A 13,948-nucleotide genomic window follows, 5' to 3' on the forward strand; every position below is an offset into this window, starting at 1 on the left:
GGAATCAATGTTGTTGATTAGCTATGTCATAGTTTAACTATCTTCAACTTCCTAGTCATCATTCAGAGGAACAAAAGGATCTTCCATAATGAACTTAGATTTCCTTTTAAGCTAGTCTATTCGAATTGACTTTGACCAACTGAGATAATTTTGACCATTTAGTCTCTTAGATGAAATCAAGATAGCAACTTTTCTGTCAGAACTTTGGGATTCCCTTGAGGGGGTGATTATTTCACCAAAACCAGCTATAAGTACCACACAATGGTCACAATCAGGGAATAAAAGCTTCAATCAACAAGATAGGTCCATTTCAAAAAAAAAAAATCAACAAGATAGGTGTGCAACATTAGGTGGGCCCTATTTCTCAAAAATTATGGTTTTTATGCACACTTGCACTAAACCCTAAATCGCATTCAATTCCACTAGCTATTTGTGATTTTATAGAAAATTATTGCAAATCACAAGAAATTATGGCTGACATCACCTTACCAATGGGTGACACATGCAAAAAAGCGCAGTATTGGGTTGCACACCAGGAGAATAGGAACTTTCCAACTCAGAGAACCCTTCCCATCCTCTTTGATAACTTAAATTTAGGCATAATTACAATTATACCCTTAATTAGCTCCTTATATCCCCCACTATACATGCTCAAATTATATCAAACTTGAACTAGAGAACATGTAGAACAAGATAAAACCTACTCTAGAGATCACAGCTAATGTAACAAAACAAAGGTACACTTCAACTGTTTTTCTAACATACTCAAACAATACTATGTGGTTGCACATTTAACAACACTTATATCATGTACGAACACTTCATAATCACAATAAGAATACACCAGTATAATTTAAATTATTGAATAAAGTAATAGAGAAATAATGAGAAAACAAAATGCTCTTCATATTAACAATCAGACTAAAGCAAGCAGTCTACCTGCTTCTTTTCCCAATCATACTTCTGTTTTTGACTGGCATTAGCAGGCCAAAATGTCAACATAACACCACCCCTCTTCTCAATTTGCATACCATACTGTCCAATGACAATGCCAAAAAGTAAAGTTACTTTTAGAAATCATCCAGAAAGTAGTATCTGTGTGCAGATAGGCAAGACCTAATAGCAAGTTTCTGCTACCATTTTCCTAAAATATGATAGTATAGAGCAAAATGCCTACATCTGTCTGCTTGAACTTTGGCAGCACAGGCTGCACAGCAAGCGCAGCTTTTCCTTTAAAAAGGGAATAATCAACTCTGGCCCGAAGAGAGGAACTCCCTGCAGATCAAGAAATAATCCATCCAATATCAAACATAAGATGATTGCCACACATAAAATTATTATTAGTAATAATAATGAGAATAGATAATAAGTAAAACAACAACAAGACTGAATGTACATAATTATATCAACAGTAAACAAATTCCCAGCCCTAAGTGGGAACAGTCTGCATATAAAGTAAGCCAAATATCAAAAGCATATAATTAGTCAAACAGAGATACTAATAGAAATGCTTAAGAGAAGATAACCATACCATCACTCAACGAACTTTGTCTAACAGTTGAAATACCAGCACGAAAAATAAAGCTGTATAACCGTGAAGGTTCTTTCAAACTTGCAGATAAGAACTTCTCAGCCACATAACTCCTGCTCAGTGCAAAAAGAAGTCAGGGATTCTGTTTCCCAAGAAAAGAGGAAAGCCTTTAAAGCACCAACGTGTTACTCTATCCAAACACACACGAATTCCACCAAGTGGTCGTTCTTCTGCCCCGTATAGAACATCCTCATTAAAAATTCTTTTAACGCTAAGATTCTGTACAAATTCTAGGTTTTAGGCTGCCCGAGGTACAGAAAGGTCCCTTATGCACCTTATATGTACAAGTAGCTCAAAGAAAACTGTCTCAAAGTGCCCAAAACCCTGAACCCTAAAGTTCCACTAAACAAAGCCAGTAAAAAAAAAAAATTGAGAGCAACAAAGCCATGAAAATTTTTCCGACAAACTATGAAAAAGCCTATAAGGAAGTGCGTCTAGTATTTAAATGGAAACTAGCGTAAAATGGGGCAAAACACATGAACCACGCGCGCTTTCATATACAGTTTTCCTTCCGATTGAAATGAAAGTACATCATTAGCTCATGTTTCTCGGAAAGCAAAAAACTCATCGAAAACAAAACTACTGACAGATTGGAGCGTACAATATCTAGCTCATATTAAGGTCAGGGAAAGAAATTGACGGTAGTACGTATTTACTACCATTCTTTACAGCATAAGACAGCGCAGAACATCAAAATATAAAAAGGATGCAAGAATGTAGAGACCTTGAGCTTAAAAACTGCGTTAGCTTGGCCATTTCCTTGTTGCGAAACATCAGGGCTGCGGTCTCTGAAGCGAGTTCCGACAAAGAAAACGGACTGAAACTGGAAAACCGCAGGGGGGAGCGCCTTGCGGTGTTACAAACTTTAAAACTCGGATTTCGGAGGCATTTCGACCGAAAAGAGTAAAGGATGCCAAAACCCCAGGCGGTTTCGTTCCTTGACCCGCTTAGTAATGAATAAGCTCCCTCGTCTTGGGTACTCGATTGGCAGGTCACTGTTACCGTGTGACAAATAATTTGTTAGTGACACTGCGGATTATTTCACTTAAAAATGATGATTTTTCAAGAAAATGATTCAAAATGACCATTTGGCCATTTTGAGATGATGACCTTACTCTCAATTGGACTTTAATTTCTCCCGCCCAATTTTCCCTCCTTCTCAATGGATCCTATTCCATTGACCAAACTTTCCCAAAATTCCCCACTATCCACTCTCCCAATTTCCCCTTCTGACTCTTGTCAATCTTCACTCACCTAAGAAAACTAACTTGGGGCCTATGCAAGTCCTCTCCAACCCGGAACTTTCCTTGTCATCTCTTCTCCTGTTTCCTATAAGTGAGCTTCTTTATTCAAATATCTCCATCATCCTTTTTTATTTCTTACTTTGAGATCTATTGGAACTATATTCTCTCTCCCCAGCTTTCTCTGGTTTTGCTTCAAAGTATGTTCTCTTTTCTCTATATCTTTCTATATTTTCTTTACAAAAGATAAACTTTTTTGTCATTTGTTCAATTTGATCTTTGGAGTTGAATAGCAATTTTTAGGTTCATATTTATTTTTCTTTTCACCTTCAGGAACTAGCTTTGATATTTTTCACCTTGAGGGTCTGGTCTTTTATGGAGTGACACAAGCAAATTCTTTTTTATTGGTGATTTTGTTTTTAATTTATATTATATTATATGCAAGATTTGTTAATTGGTGAATAGGAGTGAGGGATAATATATTTATCTTTTTAAATTGAAGGAGATGAGAATGACTAGGGGCTTTTGAAGAGAGAACTAGAAGAGTATTGAGTTTCTTGCATTTATTCACATAGTGAGTTTTGTGATCAATTGTTACAAAGTATCGCTATGATTTTACTCTCTTTTTAAAAGTCCACGACAATTATGCCTTTTGTATCAATATATGATTCCATTTGCATATTTTGACATCTTTCCATGTTGGGTTCATTTTAATTTTGCCTACTCTGTGTAATTTGATTTGTTCTTGTCATGTTACCAAATTATTACTTGGATGGTGTCTATCGGGTATTCCTTTCTAAAAGTTGGCATGATTTTGATTTTTTAGTCCTTTATAGACTCTATTGAGCAAAGGAAATCCTTTTTAATTTTGATCTTATAATGGTCGTCATGCAATTTCATCTTTTTTTGTTATTTGGACATGTGGGTAATGGTTGTGAGCATTTTTTTTTTTTTGCATAATAAGCAACATATGTCCTATTGTGATTAATACAAGTAAGAATTTGAGGTATATAACAATTGTTGTTTACCTAAGGGTTTTAAATGCAAGAGAATTTTCTTTTTTTCTTGAGCATCCAATAGTCAACACAACTCCAATGCCCATATGATTAACCTAGTAGTTCATAGGAATGAACATTATAATAGGGTACATGAAATCAATTTATAAGAATGTGTTCTCTACCATATCTTCCTTAGTTTGTTAAGTTGTGGAGCATAATCAATGTCTTACACTGAGTTGGTATGCGGGTCGACTTTCACAGTAAGGTCGCCATGGGGGTTGGAAGGGGGACGAGGTACTCCCACCAGATCCACGATATATTGATTGTTGTTTCATTAAGAGTAGTTTGGAGATTTCATACTTATAATCTGGTTGCCCTACTGTTCTCTTTATATTTGGGGGCGCCGTTGTTAGGGTTTTATCACCCGGAGTATTCATCATCCCAAGAGCATCACAAGTTACGACCCGAGAGAGGTTAGAGACAAACACATGTAAGTGTGTGCAATTTCTCTTGTAAATTATTTTATCTTTATAGTGGATTACTACAGCAGCAAAAGATAGGACGTAGTCTCACCTTGAGGCAAACCTATATAAATCTTATTTTGTATTCTCGTGCTTGTTTTTCTCCCTTCTTCTGCTATTATTATTATTGTTCTCGTTAGTTTGAAATTAAGGCGTCTAATTCCTAACATAGTTTACATGAGAATACACTCTATAATGGTTAGTTGAGACTAAATAGAGGTGTAGTGCAACAATGCAATTGAGAATTCAAACGGTTTGGTGTGGTACCCTCTATACTACTCTCTATTAGGTCTTGATAGGTAAAAACCTAGAAGGAAGTGAATAGATTTGTGAGCACTAAGTGATAATTTAAATTTTTTGAAGTTGTTAGCTACTAAATATGAAATTAGAGATTTAAGGAAAAAAAATATCAAGCACAATAAAAATACTAGGATTTTTATAGTGATTTACAACTTGAGCTTAGGTTGTTGATCCATTCCAAAAGTGTTTGCACTTTGGAATTGAATTAAAATGTCAACAATCAACTAACACATAAAAAAATGTCATAAAGACCAAGTTACATAAAAAGCCCACAAAAGAACTTACAACTACTCACTAGACTACTCATGCGAAAACCCTCAAAAGGATTGACAATAGGTAAACCCAATACGCTTAGATCGGACAAAGAGTTTTTTTAACAACTCAATCCACAACCCCAAGGACTATAAAATGTATGCGAGTTGAGGAATTGGTCCTTCTTATACAAGGATTGGTCAATTTAATGCAAGGTTATTTGCTGCCAATTTATTTCACTTAAACGTCAATTAAGTAAGTTGTTTTTTTAAATCTTAAGAGAAAAATAATTCATTAATTTTTAAAAATTAAGTAAAAAAAGTCTCTATTTATAATAGAGAAAATACATAAAATCAGAGTTAAAATAAACTATCTATGTCCCAGTTACACCAAAAGTACATCCAAAAATAAGTCTAAAATAATTAAACAATTGTAACATAAACAAAACAGTAATAACACCAAAATTCCTCCTTGGTAAGACTTCCTTGCATGATACTTTTATAAGACTCCATCATATTGATTTTTGCATTGTAAGACTTCTTCATGTGAGAGCCATGTAAGATTCTTTCATATTTGCAATTTAATACTTCCCCTTGTGTAGGCGTTTATAACTTTGGCTTACAAAGAAAACAATTTTATGTTTTCAAACTTGGTCTTAAAACTACTTTGATTAAAAAAATCAATTATATTGTTCTTCCCCTTAGATATTCTAGTCACATAAATATATTACAACATGTGGAATATAATACCTCTTTCTTGTACTTCTTCTTCTACTTCTCCCTTTCAAGCTAGTGATAAAAGGACATAAAGACCCAACTTAGACAAAACAAATATAGGAGAGAAAAAAAAACTCTCCTTTCCAAATGACAAAACTCCATACACTAGTAAAAAAAAGTCGAAGTCTAAAAAATTTTGCTCAATTTCAATGGTGGAGAAAAGGTTCATGCTTTAGGGCACAAAAAAAACCCAGAGACAACACAATTTAAGGGTAGCTTAGAAAAAATCACCACTTGGGTGAATAAAAAGATTTAACTCACACTGGATGTTGGGTGCACTCTTGTGCTATAACCTTTGCTCTAAAATGAGAGAAATAATGACAAATTAAAGACATACTAAGAGGTTTTTACATAAACTCAAGGATGTAAGTAAAAATGTACCAACACTCATACTTTAGATGGAATGAGGCACACAATGCAATACTCATACTTCCGAATAAGAAGGAGACTCTCATCAAATCAATAGATTAATGAGAGTACTAGTCTTAGCATGAAAAAAGGGAAAAATAAGTTAGAAGGTCAATTTTTTTTCAAATAAAAAATATACCATCACTAGTACTTCAAATAAAAGGAGATACACAATGCAACACTCATTACAAGGAAAAACACTTTTGTAGGCTAAAGTAAACAATTTAGTGGCAGAACCTCTGCCAGAGAAAAATCATTGGGACAATTTGCTTTCCCATTTCTGCTGGTAGACTTTTTTTCCTACAAAATTTGAAATTCGTCGGCAGAGTTTGAAAACTAAGACGGTGCATTTTCAAATGCGCTAGCATAGAATCTAAACTCTACCAGTGAATTCCCTACTTTGTTGGCATGAAATTCAAACTCTACTAGTGAATCTCCCAATTTGTTGTTAGAGATTTGAATTCTTTACCATAAGAGATTATAACTTCTTCCCTCAAATTTCTAAATTTATTAATAGAACGTCAAAATTATTTTTAAAAATTTAATTGTTTTTCTATCAGCAATTCTAGACTTTCATTGGCAAAATGTATTTTAAAGAATTTAATTAATTATTATATTTAAATTATATATTTTCCCCATAATGATGAAAATAAAATATATAATTAAAAAAATTGTAATAAAAATAATTAATAAAATATTAAAAATATTTTTAATCAAAATAATTAATAAAATATATGGAAAATATAAAAAAGAATGTAAAAATTGTACATAAATTTAAAAAAATATGTAAAAATTTCACAAAAAATATAAACAGTCTGATGGTGGTTCTATCCACTCTTGTGAGTGGTGGTTTTCCGCACTTAACCGACTAGTCTTTTAGGTTATATTGGCCAGCCTCTTGACAATGTTATGGTGCTCCAAGATCAGAGTGATGATTTATTAGATGAAGAAGCCATCAACCTTGACATTGTTTGCCACGTCTACCATCCGTAAGAACATGAAGTGGGCAAAGTTGAGTGGAACATGTTGGTCAATGCCCGAAGCCAAAATATGTCCCAAGTTGTCAACTGGAAAAAATGTACCTTTCCTTGGATTGGGGATGTGAGTCACAATCTCCATGAAGAGGCATAGCTTCATGTCTAGATATTTGATTTTGATTTTATAAGAGCTGCCTACGATTTGTCCAAATACCATGCTTATATCTTTACTGATTGACTGGGGGTGCTCTTCACTAAGATCTTTCAGCCAACTCTCTTTGATATACCTTTCCAACCCATCCTTTGGTGTCCCCAAGAGCTCATTGAGCTCACTTTTGGTAAGGGAGATGGAAACCTTTTGTATGTAGGAATTAAGTTTAAGATCTTCATTCTCTAACTCTTCCACTTCTTGGTTGGTGTAGAAGATTTTCACCAAGTTTGGGTATATACCCTAATTCCCTTCAAGAAGGGTGGCATGAGGCTCATCAAATGAAGGAATATCTCTTCTATAGAACCCAAGTCTAACCTTGTAGTTTTAACCATACTTCTATCCAAAAATGACTTCACATACTGGCTTCGCTAAGCTTTTGGTGCTGCAATGATTGCACCAATATGGCATTTGAGTGTACTCTTCCTCTGGTCGTTGAGCCATTTCTTTGTGAGACATTCCTTTGGTTTCAACCATGGTGGAGGATACCAAAAATGATTTAAGAGATGGAAAAATCACCTACCAAGGTTGAGATGGAGAATGTGGGCACACAAAGACAGAGAGGGCACTTTTTTTATGGATGGAATTCCAAATGTGCATAATAGGCCTTGAAAGTGAAGGAGGATGGTTTGGAAAAGTATTTCAGACCTTTAGAGGTTTTTGGGACAGAGAAGAGTGTTGAAAATGAAGTCTAAACCCTGTTTTGAGTAGGATTTCAACGTGGATGATTGATTGTTTGGGGTAATATGATCGATAAACTGGTTGAGTTGATCGATCAAGCCAAATGCCTTGATCTATCATGCCATATAAAACATGTCTGAATTGATGTTTTCCTTCTCACTTCTCCTTTTTTACATGATATGCATGAGATATGCTTCTAGATATATGAATATTCACTATTTTGATGAAGGTGGGTTGCTCAAGTGTAGTTCACTTCTTTGCTTAGAGAATTGATAGAATCCTAATAATGGCTTTGTAAAATAGTCCGCTAATTGCTTCTCAATAGGAACAAATTCAACTTTGATTACCTTCGTTTAAACTGACTCTTGTCTAAAATAATGTCTGATTTCAATATGTTTTGACCGAGAGTGGTGAATTGGGTTCTTACTTAGGCTTATTGCACTAAATTTTGCACAATATAGAGGCATTACACTCAAAAACTTTTGCCTGCTATACACTCAAAAACTTTTGCCTGCTATACACTCAAATTTTGATGGCAGATAGAGCAACAAAGTGTTGTTAATGGGAAAACCAAGAAACAAGCATGTTTCAAGCAATTGCACACTACCGCTAGTACTCTTTCGATCAATTTTGCATTTTGCAACATCAATGTTGGAGTACCCTATTAAGTGTATGGTAGAATCTTTTGAGTACCAAAGTCCTAAGTTTTGTGTTCCTAGTAGATATTAAAGTTTTCTTTCACAACCACTAAGTATGATTCTCTAGGGTCGGATTGAAATCTAGCACATAGGCATACTAAAAACATAATGCCCAATCTACTAGCTGATAAGTAAAATAGAGACCTTATCATACTCTTATACATTTTCTAATCTATAGGTTGACTTGAGTTGTCTAAATCTAATTTAAGGGACAAACTCATGGTTGTGCTACTTGACTTCAAATTTTCAATATTGAATCTTTTTTGCAATACTTTTGTATGCTTGGACTGATTATGAATGTTCCATTTTTGGTTTGCATTACTTGTAGTCCAAGGAAGAATTCGTATTTACCTATCGAACTTATTTCATATTCATTATTCATTACTTAAGTGAATTCCTCGCATAGTGAGGTGTTAGTAGAGCCAAATATGACATATTTGACAATAATCATTGGAAGATAGGCTCCAGCTCACACAACCAAGGAAGATCCACATATTTAAGAGTATTATAAGATGGACCACACGACCAAGGAAGGCCTACAAGATGGGCCCAAACCCATAAGAAGTAGGACCCACCATGATTACCACGAGCTGGCATCCTTATCACATAAGTTGGAAGATCAAGAAGGACTCACAAAGGCATCTTTATCTTATGGTCACGTCCTAGAAGAATTTTAGTTTGAGTTATGTTTGTCTTTTATCTATATTGATTTATTTAATTGTTGAATTTATGAAAAAGTGAAATACTTCATTGACATCAATAACTTGTTGTAATCAGAGTATATGAATCTCTATTTATAATAGAGGAAGACAAATATAACTTAAACTAAAACTGTTCTTAGTCGTGACCCTAAGATAAAGATACTTTTGTGAGTCCTTCTTGATCTTCCAACTGATATGATAAGGATGCCAGCTCTTGGTAATCATTGTGGGTCCTACTTCTTATGGGCTTGGGCCCATCTTGTGGGCCTTCCTTGGTCATGTGGCCCATCTTATAATAATCTTACATATGTGGGTCTTCCTTGGTCATTTGGGCTTGATCTTATTTTCCAACACTCCCCCTCAAGCTGGGGGTAAGAGAACAACATGAACTCTCAGCTTGTTGCAAATGATGTATAAAATATTTTTGTATAAAATGGCACATCTTCCAATATGCCATCATCTTCCAACATTCCCCCTCACGCTGTTGCATCCTTCTATGAGGCCCTGTGACATTATAAGTGAGAGTAAAAATTACTCCTAGCCGGTAAGCCATTGCTTCATACTCTAGTCTTAATGCTGGATGTAGGGCACACTCCGCTGCTATTGGTAGTGTGTCTATCGACATTGCTCTAAAGTGTCCACCACCGTGTCCCTCCATAGGAGGACAACTCTCAAGTGGTAGGAGACATAAAAGCCATTATAGGGGGGGGGGGGGGGGGGATAACATAGATGTAATCATAAGTTCCTCTGTCATCGACTTCCAACCACAAATAATTTTCCTCTTTTTGATGGGGATGAAGTTCCTCCTTCGTGGACTCCCAACCACAAATAATTTTCATCTTTTTGAGGGGATGAAGTTCCTTCGTCGTGGATCACAAACAATTTTGATCTTTTTGACAGGGTAAAATAAATGATGACATGAGGCCACCTCTTATTCAATAATAATGTCCCCAAAGAGACATAATAGCTGTAGCTGAATATAACACGACCATCTTCCTACACATATAACACAAACCAAATAGTAAACTTTATCAAAGAACCCATGAAATAATCCGATATAAAAATTTCTTCTTTGATGCACAAACTTCATCTTTTGTGCTCCCCCTTTCCTGAATATTTTGGTCACATAAACTTATCCACAATCTAAGGAATAAAATACCTATTTCATGTTCTTGTTCTACTTCTCTGCTTCAAGCTGGGAGGTAATGGCAGTGATCCCAGCTTGAACCAAATATCATAGAAGTAGCAATAATCCCAAATAACAAAGATTTGTAAATAAGCCCTCAAACCAAGGAGAAGTAAGATATTTTCCTGATATATCAACTCAAACAATGACATAAAACAATCGGCATAAATTCGGATTTTTCAATACAACAGGATACCAGCATGACCTTTGATTCTTCCAATTCGAATATATCTTTCAATATGGATCAGATTGACATGAAATTTTTTCCTTCTGAAAGTAGACTTAAATATATTTCATCCAAGTATAACATCTCTTCATAAAATATAATTATCAGAAGATAAATAATCTGATAGGTTTCAGTCTCTGTCATCTGGCCGAACTAAGTTCTGTTTCTCCTATTTTTCCAGAACGACCATTGACTCCTCCAAGATCAATATCTCCTTATAAAAAAATCATACCAATAATTGGTTGAATAGGTTAGAAAATAGACTTACATACCTTTCTCTTGATATATAATTATCCATATAAAGTCTCTTTATTGATATATTAAAATACCTCAAAAGTTGAGGCTTTCTGCTGCCGGTCGAACATCTTTTTCAATCTAACCTTTGCTGCTTCAAATATCGATTTCTCTTTGTACATAACTCAGATAAAAAATTGGTTGAATAGGTAAAATCATAGACTTACATATATTTTGTTTGATATATATATTTCTCTATATAAAGTCTTGTTCTTGATAGCAAAAAAGACCTTGGAATCTGAAGATTGCTGCTATTGCTCGAACCTTTTTGCAAATTGACCTTCGCTCATTGAAATATCGATATCTCTCTGTCGATAACTTCGATTGGAAAAAATAGTTTTCGTTGGAAAGTAGACTCAAATATCTTTTGTTTAATATATAACTTGAAATATTAAAAACTATGTATAGAGGTGAAAATCGCAACGAAAACTATGGATGTATTGACTAAAAAAAAAAAAAACTACGAACCTAGACCTAGGGTTTAGGGTTTAGAGAAAAGGATCACATTACCTCCGTGAGTTGACCAAGTCAACTCACAAAACCTGGCTCTGATACCATGTTGCATTTATGAAAAAGTGAAATACTTCATTGACATCAATAACTTGTTGTAATCAGAGTTCATGAACTTCTATTTATAATAGAGGAAGGTAGTAGAGTCCAATTACAATAAAACTACCCTTGTCCCAATTACACCCAAACTCTAACACTTAAGGTAAGTGCTAACATAATTAGGTAACTCAATATTGATAAAAGACAAATATAACTTAAACTAAAACTCTTCTTGGTAGTGTTCCTAAGATAAAGATACTTTTGTGAGTCCTTCTTGATCTTCCAACTGATGTGATAAGGATGCCAACTCTTGGTAATCATTGTGGATCCTACTTCTTATGGGTTTGGGCCCATCTTGTGAGTATTTCTTAGTCATGTGACCCATCTTATAATAATCTTACATATGTGGGTCTTCCTTGGTCGTTTGGGCTTGATCGTATCTTCCAACTTTAATTATGCTAGGACTTATCTTTAAGAGTTAGAGTTTGGATGTAATTGGGACAAAGATAGTTTTATTGTAATTAGACTCTACTACCTTCATCTATTATAAATAGAGGTTCATGTACTCTGATTATAATAAATTAATGAAATCAATGAAGTATTTTTCTTTTCCATAAATTCAACAATAATAAAGTTTTAATCATGGTTCTTTGTGAACAAGATCTTGTCCTCATTACCTCTCTTATCCATTTTTCTAAGAATTCATTATGTTTTTCATACCATGCTCTATGCTCTAGAAGCTTTCTTCAAATTGTATAAGCCTTTATTCAACTTATATACGTGGTTTGACTTATGTCTTCCAGGCCTTTGGGTTGTTCTACGTAAACTTTTTCTTGTAAGGACACATTTTAAAATTTACTTTTGGCATCAATTGGTACTTGAATCAGTTTTATGCATCATTTAAACATGGTTTTGAAAACTTTATGTCGTAAAGTTCCAATGCTCTTGTGTACTTCATAATTGAAGTATGGTGATTGTCCTTCTATATGGTTAGAGTTCTTGAGATATTTCTAAAAGACTTTGACTTAGTCTTAAAATATTCAAGCTTTAGCAGGTGCTTCGTATAGCATCATTGGGTTCCCTGGCCCTATCGAGCAACATACTAGCCTCACAAAAGAGGTTGTTTTCCTCTTGACCGAGACCAGATCAAGAAAGGGTCTCCCTTACCTGACCTTACCAAAAACAGCCAATCACTTACAGTGCTGGAGTCTCAAGCCCCATGTCATGTTATTCGATCCATGACTAGGGACCGTAACACTTTCTTTCCAAATAATAAAAAAAAATATCCTTCTTCCTTGCATCAATCAAGAGAGCATCAGTGGAGAAGAACCAAAAAGAACAACCAAGGACAACAATTTTCTAGAAGTTGGGCAACGAATTCAATTATAGTATTGAACATAATAGATCATGGTTTCAGTAAAGAACCAACTAGGCTTGATCCAAAATAATTTTTCAAAGAACAAATACAACATCAAGATATACAAACTACTTCTTACTTGGTACTTACATGAATGAGAGGAAATTGAAATCCAAAAATCTTATGCTGATTCATATGAAGTGGAAGCACTTAATCTTCATGCATATGGGTAAAAAATACTTATTCTCTAACCTTCTTCATAATATTAACCATCTATAATCATCTCAACAAAGGAGGAGAAGGATACTTATCTTGAATGACCACGAGTTTCTCAACCTTGCTCAAACGAAGACTTGAACTTGATATGCTAATGAAAAATGTTTGATTAATACCTTAACTGAGGGACTTTGTTATGGTTCTGGATTTGACACATAGATTCATAGGGAGGAAGAAGATAAAGATGAAAATCAAGCCAAAGGGAAGCTTAAAAATTCTAGGTTCGTTGAGGAGAACGCACACCCCTGAGCTCGTTGAGGAGAACTCAAAACCCTTGTTTAACCTAAATCAATGCTTGCCTTTCTCATTACTCTTATCCCTTAAATAGGGTTCACCCTTACAATGTTTAAGATAAAATATTACAAAATACCCCTATTAATAAAATATTCCAAAAATGCCCCTTTGGCCTATTAATTCTTTAATCGAAATAAAAAAAGTAAATTAAAGAAAAAATTAAAATAATAATGTTATTGCATGCATAACATTACACCCCTTGGGAGAAAGAGCTTGTCCTCAAGCTTGAAGGTAGGGTCTGCTTGCCCATGCCGACGTCTCCACCTATTCTCAAGTATCAATTGCGGTATCTGTGTCAGCCCTCTGGACTACAAAACTGGAGCATCAAACCAAAGAAGTAAAATTTTTTTTTCTGATTCTGTTAGCATCACTTGCTATAGCATACCCAAATATGGATAAGCAACCGAACAACAA

General features: G+C 34.6%; 1 protein-coding gene across 1 annotated transcript in view; it reads right to left on the reverse strand.

Moving 5' to 3' along the window:
* LOC137946366 (single-stranded DNA-binding protein WHY2, mitochondrial) overlaps window positions 1-2,504 on the reverse strand; it is a 34,406-nt gene extending 31,902 nt beyond the window's left edge. The window contains exons 1-4 of the mRNA XM_068792635.1: window positions 2,316-2,504; window positions 1,532-1,644; window positions 1,178-1,275; window positions 940-1,035 (exon numbers count right to left, since the gene is read on the reverse strand). Of these exons, the coding sequence (XP_068648736.1) occupies window positions 940-1,035; window positions 1,178-1,275; window positions 1,532-1,644; window positions 2,316-2,365 (357 nt within the window). The 5' untranslated portion in view covers window positions 2,366-2,504. The remainder of the gene's footprint in view (window positions 1-939; window positions 1,036-1,177; window positions 1,276-1,531; window positions 1,645-2,315) is intronic.
* Between the last annotated feature and the right edge of the window lie 11,444 nt (window positions 2,505-13,948).

This window comes from Aristolochia californica, unplaced genomic scaffold (genome assembly GCF_029961685.1).
Source record: "Aristolochia californica isolate CCGP_79_NKW_82.1479 unplaced genomic scaffold, dmAriCali1.0.hap1 SCAF_12, whole genome shotgun sequence".
NCBI lineage: Eukaryota > Viridiplantae > Streptophyta > Magnoliopsida > Piperales > Aristolochiaceae > Aristolochia > Aristolochia californica.